The sequence below is a fragment of the Dictyostelium purpureum genome (genome assembly GCF_000190715.1).
Source record: "Dictyostelium purpureum unplaced genomic scaffold DICPUscaffold_153, whole genome shotgun sequence".
Lineage (NCBI taxonomy): Eukaryota > Evosea > Eumycetozoa > Dictyosteliales > Dictyosteliaceae > Dictyostelium > Dictyostelium purpureum.
The window spans coordinates 46,791-67,044 of NW_003519490.1; the positions used below are offsets into that span (position 1 = coordinate 46,791).

At 24.7% G+C, this 20,254-nt stretch overlaps 9 protein-coding genes across 9 annotated transcripts; 8 read left to right on the forward strand and 1 right to left on the reverse strand.

Annotated features, from left to right (window-relative positions):
- Positions 1-38: 38 nt before the first annotated feature.
- Positions 39-1,037, forward strand: DICPUDRAFT_79707 (uncharacterized protein; the record flags this gene model as incomplete). Its single annotated transcript, XM_003288873.1, has 1 exon — positions 39-1,037. One exon carries the CDS (start codon positions 39-41, stop codon positions 1,035-1,037), a length of 999 nt encoding a protein of 332 aa, XP_003288921.1.
- Positions 1,038-1,389: 352 nt separating this feature from the next.
- On the forward strand, positions 1,390-2,292 carry DICPUDRAFT_153236 (uncharacterized protein; the record flags this gene model as incomplete). The annotated part of the gene is made up of 1 exon (XM_003288874.1): positions 1,390-2,292. The coding sequence occupies one exon, from the start codon at positions 1,390-1,392 to the stop codon at positions 2,290-2,292; it is 903 nt and encodes a 300-aa protein (XP_003288922.1).
- Positions 2,293-3,039: 747 nt separating this feature from the next.
- On the forward strand, positions 3,040-7,187 carry DICPUDRAFT_98183 (uncharacterized protein; the record flags this gene model as incomplete). Its single annotated transcript, XM_003288875.1, has 3 exons — positions 3,040-3,134; positions 3,213-3,483; positions 3,596-7,187. 3 exons carry the CDS (start codon positions 3,040-3,042, stop codon positions 7,016-7,018), a joined length of 3,789 nt encoding a protein of 1,262 aa, XP_003288923.1. The 3' UTR covers positions 7,019-7,187.
- Positions 7,188-7,698: 511 nt separating this feature from the next.
- Positions 7,699-8,390, forward strand: DICPUDRAFT_98184 (uncharacterized protein). The gene is made up of 2 exons (XM_003288876.1): positions 7,699-8,129; positions 8,200-8,390. Exons 1-2 carry the CDS (start codon positions 7,747-7,749, stop codon positions 8,270-8,272), a joined length of 456 nt encoding a protein of 151 aa, XP_003288924.1. The 5' UTR covers positions 7,699-7,746; the 3' UTR covers positions 8,273-8,390.
- An 841-nt stretch (positions 8,391-9,231) lies between these two features.
- Positions 9,232-9,846, forward strand: DICPUDRAFT_79711 (uncharacterized protein; the record flags this gene model as incomplete). The annotated part of the gene is made up of 3 exons (XM_003288877.1): positions 9,232-9,405; positions 9,486-9,694; positions 9,771-9,846. The coding sequence occupies 3 exons, from the start codon at positions 9,232-9,234 to the stop codon at positions 9,844-9,846; spliced, it is 459 nt and encodes a 152-aa protein (XP_003288925.1).
- Positions 9,847-10,294: 448 nt separating this feature from the next.
- Positions 10,295-12,812, forward strand: DICPUDRAFT_34837 (uncharacterized protein; the record flags this gene model as incomplete). Its single annotated transcript, XM_003288878.1, has 2 exons — positions 10,295-10,558; positions 10,662-12,812. 2 exons carry the CDS (start codon positions 10,295-10,297, stop codon positions 12,810-12,812), a joined length of 2,415 nt encoding a protein of 804 aa, XP_003288926.1.
- Positions 12,813-13,363: 551 nt separating this feature from the next.
- Positions 13,364-15,964, forward strand: DICPUDRAFT_55744 (SH2 domain-containing protein). The gene is made up of 4 exons (XM_003288879.1): positions 13,364-13,631; positions 14,188-14,527; positions 14,620-14,733; positions 14,809-15,964. Exons 1-4 carry the CDS (start codon positions 13,599-13,601, stop codon positions 15,840-15,842), a joined length of 1,521 nt encoding a protein of 506 aa, XP_003288927.1. The 5' UTR covers positions 13,364-13,598; the 3' UTR covers positions 15,843-15,964.
- Positions 15,965-16,641: 677 nt separating this feature from the next.
- Positions 16,642-19,290, forward strand: DICPUDRAFT_98186 (uncharacterized protein). The gene is made up of 3 exons (XM_003288880.1): positions 16,642-17,860; positions 17,935-18,171; positions 18,264-19,290. Exons 1-3 carry the CDS (start codon positions 17,014-17,016, stop codon positions 19,214-19,216), a joined length of 2,037 nt encoding a protein of 678 aa, XP_003288928.1. The 5' UTR covers positions 16,642-17,013; the 3' UTR covers positions 19,217-19,290.
- Positions 19,291-19,348: 58 nt separating this feature from the next.
- On the reverse strand, positions 19,349-20,057 carry DICPUDRAFT_153246 (uncharacterized protein; the record flags this gene model as incomplete). The annotated part of the gene is made up of 2 exons (XM_003288891.1): positions 19,349-19,676; positions 19,744-20,057. Coding segments are annotated over 2 exons (642 nt in total), but the record flags the coding sequence as incomplete, so codon positions are not given.
- Between the last annotated feature and the right edge of the window lie 197 nt (positions 20,058-20,254).

Consider the following 20,254-nt stretch of genomic DNA (forward strand, 5'->3'; position numbering starts at 1 on the left):
AATATAAAAAAATAATAAAAAAATAAAAAAATAAAAAAATGGAGGTTACAAGCAACATTCTAGATATTAGTGATGAAAATCATAATGAAAAAGATTACACAGAAAAATTCATTATTCAACTTAAAGAACAATTAGAAAAATCAAATAGAGAGAATAAAGAGCTATATGAAAAATATGAATCTTTAGTAAAAGCAATCAATAAAAAAAAATCTCAAATTTTAAAATGTAGAAATTCTTTAATTAGTCTTTTAGATAATGTTACAGTTATTGATAATAACAATATTAATGACAATAGTATTGATATTATAAATAATAATAATATTAATAATAATAATGGTTATAGTAATAATTATAGTAATTTGACAATAGTTGAAAAATTAAGCAATTCATCATCTACATCAACCCCAACTATTCTATCTAGATCTCCATCTCCTGAAACCATCACGACCAATTCTACACCATTAAAAAAAAATAAACCAATTATATTCCATGAAAATACAATAGATTTTTTTCAAAATAAAAAAAAGATCAATAATAACACTGAACATAACGATGATACTCAAATTAGAAATGTAAATTATAATATTTTAAAAAATGACAACAATCAAATCAATAATAACAACAATAATAATAATAATATAAATAACAATAATGGTAAAAGAAAATATTCCAGTGAAGATGAATCAGAAGAAGATGTAAATTTTTGTCAAAATGGTGAAAGAGATTTAAAAAAACAAAAGAGAACTATATGGACCGAGCAAGAGGAGGAACTTTTTAAAAATGTTTATCAACAATATGGAAGGAACTGGAAATTAATTCACTCACATTTTCAAAGCAAAACTTTGATGCAAGTTTCAACCCATGCAAAATATTTAATCAAAATTGGGAAATTAGAAAATATCCCAAGAATTAAAATCGACCAAAGTTTTAAAAATATTGATGATAATAGTAACAATAACAATATTGATATTAATAATAGCATTATTAATAATAATTTAAATAGTGATGAAATGAATAATATCATCATTAGTTCGTAAAATTTTAAATATAATAAATATAAATTTTTTTTTTTACTTAAACCCAAAAAAACTCGTATTTAAATAAAAAAAGAAAAATCCATAAATAATTCCATCAAAAAAGAAAAATAATTTTTAATTTTAAAATTTTTTTTTTTTTTTTTTTTTTTTTTTTTGATTTTTTTTTAAATTTTATATTTTAAACCATAAAATATATTTTATCTTTATATTTTTTTATCGATTTAAAATTAAATAATATAAATAATATTATTAGTTATACTAGACTATCAGTTTTACAGTTATAGTGTCGACAATATAATTTTATAAACTATAATAATATTACAATAAAAATAAGAAAAATAATAAAAATAAAATGACCGATAGATCACCTTTATTAGGAAACAATAATAATAATAATGATATTATTAGTAGACTAACACAATTCTTTGCTGATTTATCAGATTTTGAAAAATCAATAAGGGATTATGGCACAGGTCGTGATACTACTACATTTAGAGCCGCCATACATAAAAAGAAACTTGTTTTGGGTGAGGATCTTAAAATTATGACCCAACAAATAAAACAATTACCATCCTCAAAACTACAAAAATTCCAACAAGAAAAAATAATAAAGCAATTTAAAGAAGGTCAAATGAAATTTGAAGAACTTTTAAATTTAAGTAATAGAAAAGAAAATCAATCACAACCCATTACACCAATTCAAAATACTGATAGTGGCTATAACAATAATAACAACAATGGTGGATATGGATATAATAATAATAACAATAATAATAATAATAATTTTGGTAATAATAATAATAATAATAGAAATAATGGGTATGGTAATGTTAATACTAGAGGTGGCTTTGGTAATACATATCAACAAGAACAACCAACATATGATGACGATGTCGATAGATTAGAACAAGTATTGGAAGAGACAGATGATCAAGAATTTTATAATCGTATTGTAGACGAAAGAAATGCACAAACTAAAGAGTTGGTTAAAGAGGTCGCAATCATTAGTGATATTATGAAGGATATATCAGGTTTAGTTGAAGAACAACGTGTTATGCTCGAGCAAGCTGATGATAATGTTGGTAAGGCCGATATTGCAGTAGAAGATTCTGTTCAAGAGCTCGAAAAAGCATATGTATATAAAAGTTCCGCAAGAAAGAAAATTATAATTTTAATGGTTTGTTTAGGTTGCACATTTGCTGCTGTTGGTGTTTTCCTCGCTATTTATTATGGACTTATTAAAAAGAAGAAATAAAAAATAAACGATAATATTGTAATTTTATTATTTTTTTTTTAGTTTATATAACGAGTATTGCTTGCTTTTGTTTATTTTTATTTTATTTTATTTCATTTTTTTAGATACCCTATAAGAGTATAAACAGAAAGTATTAATAAAAAAAGAGGGGCAGAATTCGAAAGTCTTTATTATTATCAAAACTAAAAAAATTTAAGTTATGGGGGGTTTTACAATTGAAAAAAAAATAAAAGATAAAAAAATTGTTTAGCATTTTTTTTTACATCTTTTAGTAACATGCCCTTTAAAACAATTGTTTATATATTTTATTTTTTTTAATTTATTTTATTATAATTTAAATTTAATTTTTTTAATTTTCTATTTTTGAACATAACCCCCACACACTAACAATTTTTTCCCTCTAAAATTTTTTTTTTTTTTAATTAAAATTTTTTTTTTTAATTTAATAATTATTATTTTTATTTTTTTTATTTCAAAATTTTTTTTTGTTTTGTTGTATATAATAAATAATTTTATTTGTAATAGTTTAATATAATACTTTGTTATACAGTATATATATTAGTATTTTTTTATAAATAAATCCTTATAGTATGTTTTAATTTCTTAATGTTAATATTGTAAATAAAAAAAAACAAAACTGATCAACATATAATATATTTTAAAAATCATCACACATTTAAAAAAAATAAATAATAAATAAATAATTATATTAAATAATTATATTTATATAATAAAGAAACCAAAGAAATGACTTCTTCTGCTTTGACTTATCACCTTGTAAATAGTTTATATCCAAATAAAAAAGTAGAAATTGAAAAAGATAAAGAATTTGTAATTGGAAGGTAAATATGATAAAAATAGAAATAAAAATAAAATTATTAAGTATCGAATATTAATTTTCTTTTCTTTTTTTTTTAAAGCTCCTTTTCGTGTGATTATAGGGTTCAAAGTATTGGTGTTTCAAATAAACATATCGGTATTAAATTTGATAAAAATGGAAACCCATGTATCTCTAATCTTAGTAAAACAAACAAAACCTTTGTAAATGGCACACCAATAAATAGTAAAGGCCAACTATTAAGAGATGGTGATAAAATTAAACTCATTGACAAAGAGTTTATATTTTCAACAAATTCTTTACCATTAACTCCAAAGGCCCCAAATCTTTCTATAGTTCCATTAAGTGAAAAGGTATGCTTTATATTAATATTAATAATAATAATAATAATAATAATAATAATAATGATAATGATAATGCCCATTATATTTATTAGATATCTAATTTTTTTTTTTTTATTCAAAGAAATTACCTCTTCAAAATATTTCAAATATTATTGGCAATATTAATAGTAACAAACCATCCGAACCAACTACAGTCTCAAAGATTAATTTAACTTCAGCATTTTCAAAGAAAGTACTTCCACCTCCACCAAAATTTGATTCAAGTGAAGAGGAAAGTTTAGATGAAAAAATGTTATCTGATTTATCAGATTCTGCCGCTGATGATGAAAAAGAACAGGATAGTGCCGAAGATGAATACCATAGTGCCGAAGAAGACAATGGGTACGATGAATCCTTTAATGAGAGTGATTTGTTAACAACACCAAAAACACCAAAAACACCATCAACACCGTCAACACCATCAACACCATCAACACTTTTAAATAGTTCAATTTCAACACCACTCCACAGTACCAAATTCAATCAATATGTTTTTGCCACCCCAACTGCAATAGAAACTCCACTTCGTAGCATTTTAAAAACCTCAAGTAAAAAAGAACACCCAACAACAACTGTATCATTTGACCAATCCGTATTTAAAACTCCAATTCCATCAAGAAACTCCCATCATCAGCCAACCCCAATGCCACCAAGACAAATCCCCTCTACCAATATTACAAGCTCTTTAAAAACCCCCTTATCATCTTCAAATGATAACAATAGAATTCCACTTACAGCTAAAACCAATGAAAAAATTGGTTTTATGGATTTCGGTATTGAAACTCCATGGAAAACCCCAAAGTCCAAAGAATTTAATACACCCGAATCATATGATCTTAAAACTTTATTTTTATCAACTGAAAACACACCTGCAAATACTCCAACTAAAACTTCACAAGAACAATCAATTGAAGAAAAACCTCAACAACAACCAATTGAAGAATCACCATCTCAACAACAACCTCAATCAAGTGATGAAATTGAATCTCCACAAAAACCACTCTCTGAAGCAAATTCAATTTTTAATACACTCTTATCTAATGAACATGAAAAACAAATTCAAAAAGATGATTCAATGGAACAATCACAAGAAAATTATACCGATATCAAACAATTTGACTCTGAACATCAAGAATTTGGTTTTTCCTCTCAAAAAGAAGAGGAAGAAGAGGAAGAAGAGGAGGAAGAAGATATTGTTAAATTTGATGTTCCAACATTTGAAGATATAATAGACAAATTACCCCAGTTCAAACCTGTTTTTGAACCTGTTTATCACTCAGAGGAAGAAATGGAAGAAAATGAAGAGGCAGAGGGAGAAATAGAAGAGGAAGAGAATGAAAATAATGAATTTGATATCAATGAAGAAGAGGCAGAAGATGCAGAAGAGGAGGAAGAGGAAGAGGAAGAGGAAGAGGAAGAGGAAGAGGAAGAGGAAGAGGAAGAGGAAGAGGAAGAGGAAGAGGAGGAAGAGGGAGAGGAAGAGGAGGAGGAAGAAGAAGAAAATGGTAATGGTGAATTTGATATCTATGAAGAAGAGGCAGAAGAAAGTCAAGAAGAATATGAAAACCACGATAATGAAAAAACCAATTTTAGTAACAGTGGTTATAAAATCACTAGAATTTTTAATAACAAATCAAATAATTTTGGTTATAACGAAGAAATTGGCCAAGAGGTCAATAAACGTCTTCAAAGTAATAGAGTTACCAAAACTGTAATTAAATATATCAGAGTTCCAATCTTTTATATTCCAAATAGAACTAAATTTTCTACTCGTAGCAAAATCAATAGATTATTAAAGACCCACAATAGACCCTTCTCAAGTCAACAAAATGGCCACAATAGATCCTTTGAATCCACTAAAAGAAAATCCTCAATTGTTTTCAATAGCAATGAAAACTCTGATATTATCAACTTTGTCGACACTCCTGTAAAACCACAAAATCAAATTTCCGATACCGAGTCTGATATTTCTTTGGACTTTTTATATGAAAGAGAAGACCTTGAGGATGCTGAAGAAGAGTTTGAAGAAAACCATGAACCTGTACAAGAGGAGGAAGAATTAGAAGAGGAAGCCGAAGAGGAAGTTGAAGAGGAAATCAAAGAAGAAATCGAAGAAGATATCGAAGAAGAGCTTGAAGAAGAGCTTGAGGAAGAGGCTGAAGAAGAGTTTGAAGAAGATGCTGAAGAAGAGTTTGAAGAGGCTCAAGAAGAGATCAAAGATGAAGAGGAGGCTGATGAGGACTTTGAAGAGGCTGAAGAAGTTGATGGTGAGATCAAAGATGAAGAGGATGAAGAAGAATTTGAAGAGGATGAAAATGCTCATGAATTAGAAGAAAATGGATACTATGATAATATAGAAGAGGAAGCTGAAGAACCCGAAGAAGAAGCTGAAGAGCTCGAAGAGCTCGAAGAGGAAGCTGAAGAACTCGAGGAGGAAGCTGAAGAACTCGAGGAGGAAGTTGAAGAACTCGAGGAGGAAGCTGAAAAACTCGAAGAAGAAGCTGAAGATCATGAAGAGGAAATTGAAGATCATGAAGAGGAAATCGGAGAGTTTGAAGAGGAAATTGAGGAGGAAGCCAACCAATTCGACAAAGATCTTGAAGAGCAATATGATGAGGAGGTACTCGAAGAACAAGAAGAGAAAGTTGAGGAACAAGAGTATGAGGAGCAAGAAGAGGAATATGATAGTATTGCTGATGAAAATCAAAGATATGTTGAAGGCTATGGCAGTGAAGAAGAGATTACCGAAAAACCCATTTCATCTCCATTTGGCCAATCAAAAAAGAGAAAAGATCCACCAACATTATTAACAACACCATTAAAAGAATCACCATTTAAAAAATTAAAAGAATCTGATGAAGAAAAGCCAGCCAAAAAGAAAAGAAATCGTAAAAGATCTAAGAAATCAAAGGAATTAAAGGAATCAATGAAACAAAAAGAAGAAAAACCATTAGAGTTTGCAAGAGATGAATTGATTAGATTTGATGACGAGGAAGATGAAGAATTATCTGCTAAAAAGAAAGAAAAAAAAGAAAAGAAAGAAAAAAAAGAAAAGAAAGAAAAGAAAGAAAAGAAAGAAAAGAAAGAAATGAAAGAAATGAAAGAAATGAAAGAAATGAAAACTAATAAAGACAAATCAAAAGAAGAGGATGAAGATGTTCAATTGTTTACAGAGGAAAGCTCAAAACCAAAGAGAACACATAGATCAAAGAAATCAAAAAAGATAATCGATGAAGAACAAGACGAACCAATTGTTGTAGATAAGAATCAAGAAAAGAAAAATAAGAAAAGAGGTTTGTTAGATAAAATCGAGCTCCAATTATCAGAATCTGAAGATGAAAAAGAAGTCTCATCTAAAAAGGAACCATCAAAATCAAAATCAAAATCAAAATCTAAATCTAAATCAAAAATCCAATTTGATGACTCTGAAACTGAATCTGAACAAGAACAAAAACAATCAAAAAAACAAAAAGGATCTAAAATTAGAGCCACCAGAACCTTTTAATTTAAATCCCCCAATTTTTAATCATCAACCATCATCATATAAACATTTTATAACAATTAAATTCATTTTTAATTGTTTTTTTAATCAGCTTTCTTATTAATTAGATTTATTAAGATTTATATAAATATTAAAATAAAAACAATATATATAATAAACTATTTTTATAACTAATAATATTCTAGACTATTTTTTTATTTTTTGTAAACTAATTATTTAATTTTTTTATTAATTTATGATTATATGTATATTTTATAATATTTTTAATTTACAATGTAATAACAATTTTACTTTAATTCTTCCTTTTTATAAAACCTTAATTGAATTTCACTATTAAAATATTTATATTTACAATTTGTATTAATTATTTTTCTTTAAACCAATAAATCTGAGGAAAAAAAAATATATTGTAAAAAAATATAATATCTGTATCTAAAAAAAAAGATAATTTTTTTATTACCACACCACAAAAAAAAATTTATATTTCCGCACTACCCCACCTTATTAACCATCTTTTTAAAAATATACCATATAAAGATCATCCAATAAAAAAAGTATTACTATTTTAAATTTATTTTAAAATTTGTATTTTTTAATTAATTGTAAATTAATATATAAAGAGGCAAAAAAAAAACTATTTAAATGCTATTTTTTTTTTTTTATTAATCATTAAATCAAGATTAATATATTCTAAATATCTTAAAACTAAAAAAAAAACTAAATTTTAAAAAATGAAATTCTTAGCTGTATTATGTTTAATTTTAATTGCTTTTGCTTTTGCCGCTGCAAATAATCACGGATGTAATAATCAACCATGTGGTAAAGGTAGAATTTGTCACACCTTAAGAGGTTTCTGTAGTTGCATTGAAATTCCACAATGCAAAGATGTTGAATTGGTATCTCAAGTCAAGAATAGATGGGAAACTGAAGGTAAAAGATTCACCCAATATGATGTTGAAATTAGAAACAATCTTGATATGGATATCACTCAAATCTACATCGGTACTGATGCTTCATTATCATTAAGAGACTATACATCAATCTGGAATGTAAACAGATTACCAAATGGTGAACTCACCTTACCAGGTTACCAACCATCTGTTAACAAAAACTCGTATGTATTTTAATTTATTGACTTTCATATTTTTTTTTAAATCATATATTAATTAACTTTAACATTTTAGATCCTACACTTTTGGTTTCATTATTAACGGTGATGTCAACCCAAGCCTTGAAATCTTAGCTGTCACATTCTAAATGATGCAAAAAAATGACATAATGCTTATGTCTTTTAGTTGCAACTTAAAAAAAAAAAAAAAAAACCTCATAAAAAATTTAGTAAAATTATAATTTATAATAAATCATCACCATTTTTAAAAAAAAAAAAAAAAAAAAAAATTTTATTTTATTTCTTTATACCCTTTTTATTAAAAATAGTCATTGAATTTGAAAAACTCAAAAAAAATATAAATTTTTATTTTTATTTTATTTTTTTTTTTTTTTGGACCTATTTTATTTAATCACAATTACAATTACTCTTTTAAAATGGGAAATTACAAAAATAAAAGTTTATAATTATTATATTTTACTATGAATAAAAAAATATTTTTAAAAGAAAGGGTATATTATATATAGAGTAATAAATAAAAGTTAAATAAATTAATAAAGCCAAAAAAAAAAAAAAATATATTAATTTACAAATCTTTCATCTCCACATTTTGATATACCAAAATATTTAATACCACTCTTTGACATGATAAAAAATAATTATTTTAATATTTTAAAATATCCACAATACCACACTTTTATACTATAATTTTTATACTATTTTAACCCCCATGAAATCTATAAAAAATTTAATAAACATTTAGTAAAATCTTGTATAATAATGGGATGGTTTATAATCATGTCTCAAAAATATAATAATAGTTATTTACATAAAACGCATGCATATATATATTTATATCCATTAATGTATTTATATCTCTATTTTATATAAATATATAAAAAAGGATATTGATTTTTTTTCTGATTACCTGTAAAATAAATATTTATTTTATTTTTTTATTTTTTTTTATTTATTTTTTTAATTTTATTAAAATTTTTTTTAATTAAATTAAAAAAATATAAAAAGGGAGTATTTTATTATTTTTAAATCATTAAATCATAAATTTATAAATTATATAAATTAAAACTTTAAAAACAAATATTCAAAAATGAAATTCTTAGCTGTATTATGTTTAATTTTAATTGCTTTTGCTTTTGCTGCTGCAAATAATCACGGATGTAATAATCAACCATGTGGCCAAGGTAGAATTTGTCACACCTTAAGAGGTTTCTGTAGCTGTGTTGAAATCCAAAAATGCAAAGATGTTGAATTATTTTCAAAGGTAAACTAACCATTTTAAATTGCATCAAAAACTATTTTTTTAAAAAAAAAAATTTTAACCCCTTTTTTTTTCTTCAATAGATTATGAATCAATGGGAAGTTGATGGCAAAGTCTTTACCCAATATGATGTTTCAATTTCAAACAATCTTGATGCTGATATCTCACAAATCTACATCGGTACTGATGCCTCATTAACATTAAGAGATTATGCTTCAATCTGGAATGTTAATAGATTACCAAATGGTGAACTCACCTTACCAGGTTACCAACCATCAATCAACAAAAACTCGTATGTATTATAATTCACTGATTTTAATATTTATAAATATTGTTTTATTAATTCCTATTTTAATATTTTACTTTAGAACCTATACTTTTGGCTTCATCTTAAAAGGTAACACCAGTGCCAACCTTGCCATTTTAGCCACTGTTTTCAACTAAACTAAAAGATGCTACAAATCTAACAAAATCTGGAAAATAAGAATGAAAAAAAAAACATAAAAATTATATGTTTATTTATATAAAAAAAAAAAATAAAAACCAAATTTAAATTATTATTATTATTACTAAAAATATATGTTTTTTATTTTTTATTAAAGTTAATTTTAAATTAAATTAAATTTTAAAAAAGAAAAAAGAAAATGAGAAAAAAAAAAAAAAAAAAAAAAAAAAACCGAACACCCTCGGTTTTTAAAAAATTTTATTTTTTATTTTTTTTTATTTTTAAACACTTTTTTTTTTTTTTTTTTAAATTTTTCTAAATTATTTTGATACTTTAGTAATATCATATACATTGATTTATTTGTTGTTATTAATTTAATTATATAAATAATATTGTCGTGTGTATGTTATTTTAAAGTCTTAAAACACTATATATACATATTATAAAATGGAACACAGACACAGATCAGGTGATTTAAAACAACAAAATAAATCATTCAAGGCTGGTAAACATGATAGCAAAGGTGCTATCAAGAGAAGAGCTCAAGGTAAAATTGAAACCAATGCAAGACAATCAATTAAAAACTTGGCACAAATCAGCACTAAAGAGCAAATGAAAAATAAAAATCAAAAATTATCTCAATCTAAAAAGATGGAATTATTAGAAAGAAAAAGATTAGGTTTACCAGACATTGTAGCACCACGTGTTGTTGTAAATATCATTATAAATAGAAATAGTCAATATTATTATCACTATCACTATCATATATATATACTAATATTATTTTCTTGCTTTATACACAAATAAATAACAGAGTATTATTAAATTATCTCAAGGATGTGATACTTCAAAGATTAGAGAAATGTTATTAAATAAATTTAAAATCATCACCAATGAAAATGGTATGGAAGTAGAAACAGCAGTTAAAGATGAAAACCAATTTCCAACTGTATCAATCACAAGTAAAGTTAGAATGATGTTATTAGAATGTCCATCAATGGAATATGATCAAGTTATTGAATATTGTAAATTATCAGATATTATTTTATTTGTTGTCGATGCAAATCAAGAAAAGTTAAATTCAGAAGCTGAACGTATATTTTCAATTGTTAAAGCACAAGCAGTACCAACAGTTATGGAATTAATTCAAAACCTTGATCTTGTACCACAAAAGAAAAAGAATGATGTAAAGAAATCAATTCAATCAGTATTCCACTTCCACTTCCCAGACGAACCAAAAGTATTACCAATCGATACTGTTGATGAATGCAATCAAGTTTTAAGATATATCGAAAATATTCACGTCAATGAAATCATTTGGAGAAAAGTTCGTCCATACTTATTAATTGAAAAAGCATCCTATATAGAAGATACCAAAACCGTTACAATTGATGGATTTTTAAGAGGAAATAATTTATCTGCCAAACAAATCATTCATATACCAGATTTCGGTGACTTCCAAATTTCAAAAATCGAATCAATCGAAGATCCACACATTCGTAGAAAATCATATTATAGCAGCGGCAACAACTCGTCAATGGATCAAGATTCAAAAACCAATGTTTTAGACTCTAGTGAACCAAATGAAAGAGATACCCTTCAAACTTGGAATGTACCAGACCCATTAGATGCAGAGCAATCTCTTCCAACCGAAGAAGAAATTGAACAAAGCAAGAAAAAGAAATTAGTACCAAAAGGTACCTCATCATACCAATCATCTTGGTATTTAGATAACGATGAAGAAGAAGAGAATTTTGAAAATGAAAACATGGATGGTGATGACGATATGATGAATGAAGAACCAGAACAAGAAGAAGAAGAAGAAGAGGAAGAAGAAAATGATATGATTGATGGCGATGATGGTGACGATGAACCAGATGAATTAGTCGAAGTTAAAGAATCAAATAAATGGAAAGGTATTAAACACAAGCATCAAATTACTGATGATTTATTAAAATCTGATGATGAAGATGACGAAAAATCTGAAAACGAAGACGAAGAAATTCAAGATGAAGATGAACGTAAAAGATTACAAGATGACGAAATGTTATATCCAGACGAAGTCGATACACCAGGTAATGTACCATCACGTGTTAGATTTTCAAGATATAGAGGTTTAAAATCATTCCGTTCATCACCATGGGATCCAAAAGAAAATCTTCCAATCGATTATGCTAAAATTTTCCAATTCCACTCATTCAATCAATCAATGAAAGCTAGTGTTACTATCCTTCAAAAAGCACCAGTTAAACCAGATATGTATGTTAGAATTCACCTTGTCAACGGTCCAAAAGAATTAACAGAACGTGAAATTACATCAACCTCAATTCCAGCTGTTGCTGTTGGTCTTTACCGTTATGAAAACAAAGTTTCACTTTTACACTTTAGCATTGAAAAACATAAATCATTCGAAGATACAGTTAAATCTAAAGACGAAGTTTTCTTCCATTTTGGATGGAGAAAATTCTCCACCAACCCAATTTACTCAATTAGTTCACCAAATTGCGATAAACAAAAATTCGAAAAATTCCTTTTACCAGGTAGAAATACAATGGCAACTATTTTTGGTCCAATCACATATCCACCAGCCCCACTTTTAATTTTCAATGGTAAAGAATGTAATGAATTAATCGCCACAGGTCATCTCTCAAGTGTTAATCCAGATCGTATTATTTGTAAACGTATCATCTTAACTGGTGTTGTAGCCAAATCACTCTCAAAGAAATTCGTTACTGTTAAAGATATGTTTTATTACCCAGAAGATATCAATTGGTTCAAAAAGATCGAACTTTATACTAAAATGGGTCGTATTGGTCATATTAAAGAACCACTTGGTACTCATGGTCGTATGAAGTGTATTTTCGATGGTACAATGCATCAACAAGATACAATTTGTATGAATTTATATAAAAGAGTTTATCCAAAATGGATAGATGAAAATTCAAATTTATTAAGATTGGAATAAAACATAAGATAAAATAAAAAAAAAATAAAAAAAAAAAAACTATTTAAAAAAATAAAATAATAAAAAACATATAATAAAAAAAAAAAAAAGAAAGGAAAACCAATTATATTTTGCTATTTTCAAAAAAGTTATTATATATCTTGGCTTCATAACTATTAAATTAATATTTTATTTGAAAATTTAATTTTTCATTCCACCCCACTCATGTGCTATTTTAAATTTTAATGAATCGGGGTTTAATTTTATTAATTATTTTTAATTTATTTATTTTTATTTATCCATTTGGGGGTATTTTCATTAATTTTTTCAATTGTTTAATTTCCCAAAAAAAAAATAAAAAAAAAAAAAAAAAAAATAATATAAAAAAAAAAAAAAAGAAACAATTTGTGTATATAAAGAGCAATATTTTTGATATTATAATAATTTGTTTTTGAAAAAATTAAAAAAAAAAAAAATTAAAAAAAAAAAATTAAAAAAAAAAAATTAAAAAAAAAAATTAAAATTTTTTAACATTTTTTTTTTTTTTAATTTTTTATAATATTTTTTTAAGTGTGTTTCAACCTAACTTATTTATAATATAAATTATATAAAAAAAAAAAAAGAAAGGAAAATATATCTATAGATATTTTCAAAACAATAATAATATTTTTATATAAATATATAATAATAAACAGTATATAATACAATATAATATTATAAGTGTATAAATAATATATTTATATAAACAATACATATCTTTTTTTTAATTAAACAAACAGAAACAAATTGTTGTAAAATAAAATAATAATGGATTCAAGCTTAGGCAGTGCTTACCCAGATGTAAATATCATTAATAATATTATTTAATCAATCATAATAATAATAATAATAATAATAATAATAATAATAATAATAATAATAATAATAATAAATCAAATAAACTTTTTTTAATAATAAAAATAATACAATAAAAAAAAATTTACTATATTTAAATAAATCAATTTCTCTATGGATAATATTATTTTTTAAAAAATAAAAAAATTATTTTAAAATTATTCAAATTATAATAATAAAGAATAATTATAATTATTAATTAATCTTTAATAAAATTTATTTTTATTTTTTTTAAAAAATTAATATTATTTTTATAAATATTTTTACATGTTATTATATTTAATATTAATCAAAAATTTTAATTAAAACCATAAACTAATAAAACTTTTTTTTTTTTTTTCTTTTATATTAATGATTTGCTTTATTAAATAATTATATTAAATTATTTAAATTAATTAATTATAAAATAATATTTAAATCAAATCTAATTAATCAAATTAAAATGATGAATCACCCAAATTCTCATTCAAATAATTCATCAATATCATTAACATCATCACAGGAACGTAGTGGTCCACCAGAAATTAGACCAGAAGAAATTAATTTTGAAGAGTTAATTGGTACAGGTAGTTTTGGTAAAGTTTACAAAGGTAGATGCAGACAAAAGGCTGTAGCTGTAAAATTATTACACAAACAAAATTTCGATGCTGCTACATTAAGTGCCTTTAGAAAAGAGGTTCATTTAATGAGTAAAATCTACCATCCAAATATTTGTCTTTTTATGGGTGCATGTACTATACCAGGTAGATGTGTTATTGTAACAGAATTGGTTCCAAAAGGAAATTTAGAAACACTTTTACACGATCAAAAAATTCAATTACCATTATATTTAAGAATGAGAAGTATGTATTAGAAAAAAAAATTTATTAGGATATGTGGATTTTATAATAAGAAATGGTTTACTAATATAATATTTATTTTTTTATTAATTTAGTGGCAAGAGATGCAGCACTTGGTATTAATTGGTTACATGAATCCAATCCAGTTTTTGTACATAGAGATATTAAATCATCAAATCTTTTAGTTGATGAAAATATGAGAGTTAAAAGTAAGTTTTTGTGCGTGGATACCAATTAAAAAAAAACATATACTAACTTTTGTTATTATTTTATTATAAATTTAGTTTGCGATTTTGGTCTTAGTGCATTAAAACAAAAACATAAAATGTTAAAAGATCAATCATCAGCCAAAGGAACACCATTATATATGGCACCAGAAGTTATGATGTTTAAAGAATTTAATGAATCAAGTGATGTTTATTCATTTGGTATTGTATTATGGGAAATTTTGACAAGAAAAGAACCATTTTCACACCACAGAGAATTAGAGAAATTTAGAGAAGCTGTTTGTGTTAAGCATGAACGTCCACAAATTCCACCAGAATGTTTAGATAGTTTAAGAAGATTAATTGAAAAATGTTGGGATAAAGACCCAGCAGCTCGTCCAACCTTTAAAGATATTATCAGTTCATTAGATCAAGTTATTATTGATGCTGCTATCTCTGATATCCAAGGTAGAGATTTTTGGAAAAAAAGTTTCCTTACCGAGCAAGAAGTCCCATGGGAAGCTTTCATTGATGCTCTTTGCACATGGTCAAAATCAGTAACACGTACTCAATGTGATAAAACTTCAATTGACTACTTAAATATTAAATGTTTAAAGGCTGTTCTCGCAGAATCACCAAAATCAGAAGGTACAGGTGTTGAAACTGTTGTAAACATTGAAAAGTTTGGTAAAATTCTCGAATTCTTTGGACCAGTACCAGAGCCAGCACCAGGTCGTTCAATTATGGATACTATTAGAGAAATTCTTTCAACAAAATGGTTCCATGGTGATCTCGATACTACCGAAGCTGCCTCCCGTCTCAATGGTCAACCAGTTGGATCTTTCCTTATTCGTTTCAGTTCAACCAATGCCGGTTGTTTCACCATCTCACAAGTTGTCGAAGGTGGTTCAATTAAACATCAAAGAGTTTCAAGACAAGGTTCTAAATTTGTTTACCAAAATGTTATCTACAACAACTTAATCGAAATTGTCACTAAAAATGGTGGTGGCACAAATGGTGACGTTAAACTCGATGCTGCTTTTGGTGTAACCAATTATAAATTCTTAGCATTATTCTGTGTTGTATCAAAAGAATCTGAAGTTTATGGTTAAAATAATAAATAATAATAATAATAATAATAATAATAATAATAATAATAGTTAATAAAATAAATAGTAATAATAAAATATTTTTTTTCAATTATATAAATTATAATTTAAATCATTAAAACTCCATTTATAATAAAAATGTTATTTTTTTTTTTTTTTTTTTTTTAAAATCTATATTACAAAAACTAATAAGGTTTAAAATCTATTAATTAATTTTTTTTTTTTTTTTTAAGTTTATAGTTTATTTAATAATATTAAAAAAAATATAAACCGAATTGAGAAAAAAATAGAAATAAAAAATTGATATTGGTACTTTTTTTTTTTTTTTTTTTTTTATAATTCTATTTTATTTATTTAATTTTTATAGATAATTAAAATTTTTTATTAAATAATATTAAATAAAATACTATTAAATAAAATAATAAATATTATTTAATATTAAATATAAAATCTCTTTGTTTCCCACCAACACCACCAGCACCACCTCAACCTACATTCAGCAGTCTCACCCTAATATACACACACATGCTAAAGGTTAAATTTTATTTTATTTTTTTTAATTTTATTTTTTTTTTATTTTTTTTAAAAAAAAATTTTTTTAAAATTTTTTTATTTTATTTTTTTTTTTATTTTTTATTTTTTTCTTTAATACACCGTTTATCTTTTTTATTTATATACACAAAAATACATAATTAATAATCTATTTATTTTATTTTATTTTTTATTTATTTATATATTGTTTATTTTTTTTTTCTTTTTTAAAAAAATTATTTTCAATATAAATTTTGTGTAATTTTTTTTTCATATGTTATTTTTTTTTTAAAAAAATATAACAAATCAAGAAATTTTTCTTAACAAATAATAACATTAAACAAAACAACAAGTATTTTTTTTATTTTTATTTTTATTTTTTTGTTTTTTCTTTTCGTAAGGGTATATTATGATACTTGGTAGTGATAGTATAGATATATTAATAAGTAATAATAGTTGTATAGCTAATAGTAATAATCATAATAATAGTTATCGTGGTTACTTTTATTTCACATACAAATAGACAAATCGGAAAAATTCACCCAAAAATTTTTTTAATTTTTTTTTTTTTTAAAAACTTTGCATAAAAATTTAATTTTAAATAGTAAACAGTATTTTTTCAATCAATAAAATAATAAAAAACATGATTAATAATAGAAATAATAAAATGCAAAACAATAATAATAACAGTAATAGTATTAATAACAATAATAATAGTAGTGGTAATAATTGTGGTAATAAAACTAGTTGCAGTGAAATTGCAGATGATTTACCGCCTTCTAGTAATAACTATTATAATCAACAGCAACAACAACACCATTTCCAACCACTTTTGCAACAAAACAATAATATAAATAAAAAATCCCTTGGAGGTGACTTTGAAGCTCTTAATTATTTAAAAAAGAGACTATTAGAGGAGACATTTGATTTACCACATTCATCATACTCGTCTCATTCTCCACATTCTCCACATTCACCACATTCACCACATTCATCGTATTCATCGCATTCATCGCATTCATCACCAAACTCAACATCTCCATTATCGCTATCCTCTTCTTCTTTACCACATTCATTTAATGTAAATAGTTGCAATATTATTAACAATGGTAATAATAATAATAATAATAATAATAATAGTATGAATAGTAATACAACACCAAGTAATAGATTGTCACCAAAATTACCAGCTGATTCTCAATCAGAGAAAAAGAATTCCGAACAACATGCAAAACCAAAATTATTTAGTCATGGCTCAATTGAATCTTTACCATGCATTTCACAACCACATTACCCACATCCATTAGTCCCACCACAAAATTTAAATATTAATAATAACAATGGCAATAACCATAACAATAATAATAATAATAATAATAATATTCAAATTAAACCACAAGTATCATCGATTTCGACAAGTACATCATTTCAAGATTTACAACAACTTATTAAAAAAGCACAATCAAATGAAGCTTCTCACCCACTAAATGGTAGGTTTTTATTTTATTTTATTTTTATTTTTTTATTTTTTTATATACTAAATTTTCTCTTTCAATTAAAATAGAAAATCCATCGTGCCCAAAGTGTAATGTTCCTGCAACAAGAAGACACGACAAAAGAAGATGGTGGTGCAAACCATGCACAAAGTCATTCACCCCATTTAGAAAAGAGAAAAGATTATCAAATGATGAGCTTATAAGTAATGTTGCACCACAATGTGGCAGATGCTTGAACCAAGCTACAAGAAAGCATGACAAAAGAAGATGGTGGTGCAAGTTTTGTAAAAAACCATTCACTCCAAGTAAGTTTTTTTTATTTTTTTATTTTTTTTATTTTTATTCTTATTTTATTATAGAAATATATATTAATTTTAAAACTTTTTTAAAAATTTAGCTCATTTCAATTTAACTGAGCCGCAAAATATGATTTATGTAATGGGTGCACCTAAATTTGGAGTTCAAGCAAATCAAACAACCGTTGTAAACTCCAATCATCATGACACTATAAAATCATTATTAAATCCAGATAATGCCGATATCCCAGCCCCAAAGAAGCAAAAGCACAGTGATGATGAACACGACGAACATGCAGATGATGAACATGACGATTATGACCATGATGACGAACTAGAAATCGATGAACATGACTTGGATATTGATGATGAAATTCAAACTTTAAATAATTTAAATAAATTCAATAACATACAAGAATTAAAATCAAATATCAAGCAACAAAATAATCAACATTCACAAAATAATAATAATAATAATAATAACAATAGTAAAAATAATCATCCACATAATTTACATTACCATCATGAAAATACAAAACTTACAAATTGCTATGATATCATTGATAGTGATTTCATGAAGGAAGGTTATTTAAATAGTAGTCATGGTTCACATAAGAGTACTCCAAGTCTTTCTCCATTAAATTCTTCTCCATCCCATCCATCTAGTTCCACAACAAATAAACAACATTACTTGCCACAAACCAAAACAACAACAAATAATAACGAAAAAGATAAAATAGAAAGAGACATTGTTGGTGTTAGTTCAATAACTGAAAGTATTAATATTAATTTTGATCAGTTACACAGATTAAGCAAACAAAATCAACATAACAATAATATTAATAATAGCAGTAATAGTAATTTTAAAAGATCAAAAACTCCAAGCGAATTAATTCTAGATAACTCAATCGAAACTATTCTTCAATTAAATGGTCAAGAAAAAACCCCTGGTATTATTTTAGATTGGTTTGAACATAGCCACCCAGAAATTTTTGAAAAAATGATTTCAATTATAAACAGTAATAATAAATTTAAATTAACTGCCAGCAAATAAAAACAATAATAAAAATTTAAAAAAAAAAAAAAAAGAAAAATTTATTTTTCTTATGTAATTTACATATTCCACATAAACTTAAAAGTAATACTATTTACTTTTGTTTTTTATTTATTTTTTTAAACTTGATATTTATTTGAAATTATTAATAAAATCCATATGGTATGGATCTAAATCTAGTTTCCTTTTTAGTGACCAATAACCAGATATGTGAAAGTTTGCTAGTCCATTTTCAAAGAGATGAGGGTAATGAGACAGATTCATTCCTACTTTTTTCTTCCATGTCTTTTTATCTTTGAAACAAATTAAATCCCAATGCCTATCAATATATTTATAAATAGTTTGAAGTTTAAAATATCTTACCCCTTTCGAAACTACACAAAATGTTGGCTTTTCTGTTTTCTCTAAAATCTCGCATGATTTACAAAATGCATATAAAACCAAATATAAAATATGTGTCCTATTAATAAAAAAAAAAATTTTAATAACGTGATCTTTATTTTTTTAATTAATTTAAAAATAATTACCAAAAAGGATTAACCAATTTAAAACTTGGAGGGGTTCCTTTTTCACAAACCAAACAGTATGGAATATCACATCTATCTCCACTATTACAATTATTACCATTATTACTATTACTATTACTATTATTATTATTATTATTATTATTATTATTATTATTATTATTATTATTATTATTATTATTATTATTATTATTAAATTTGACATTATTGGTTCTGTTATTATCAAAAACATTGCCATCGTAATATTCATCTGTAAATTCTTCTTCATTGGTTGATCCTATTGAACTACCCAAATCGTCAAAAATTTGTGGGTTTTTCTCATTGGGACCAATTTTTTTTTGATTATTATTGTTATAGCCATTGCTATTATTATATTTAATATTATTATTATATTCAGTGTTATTATTATGTTCAGTATTATTATTATCAGTATTATTACTACTATTGTTGTAGCTATTATTTAAAAAACCATTTATAAAATATTTAATTTCTTTCAAATCTTTATCGGGGATAT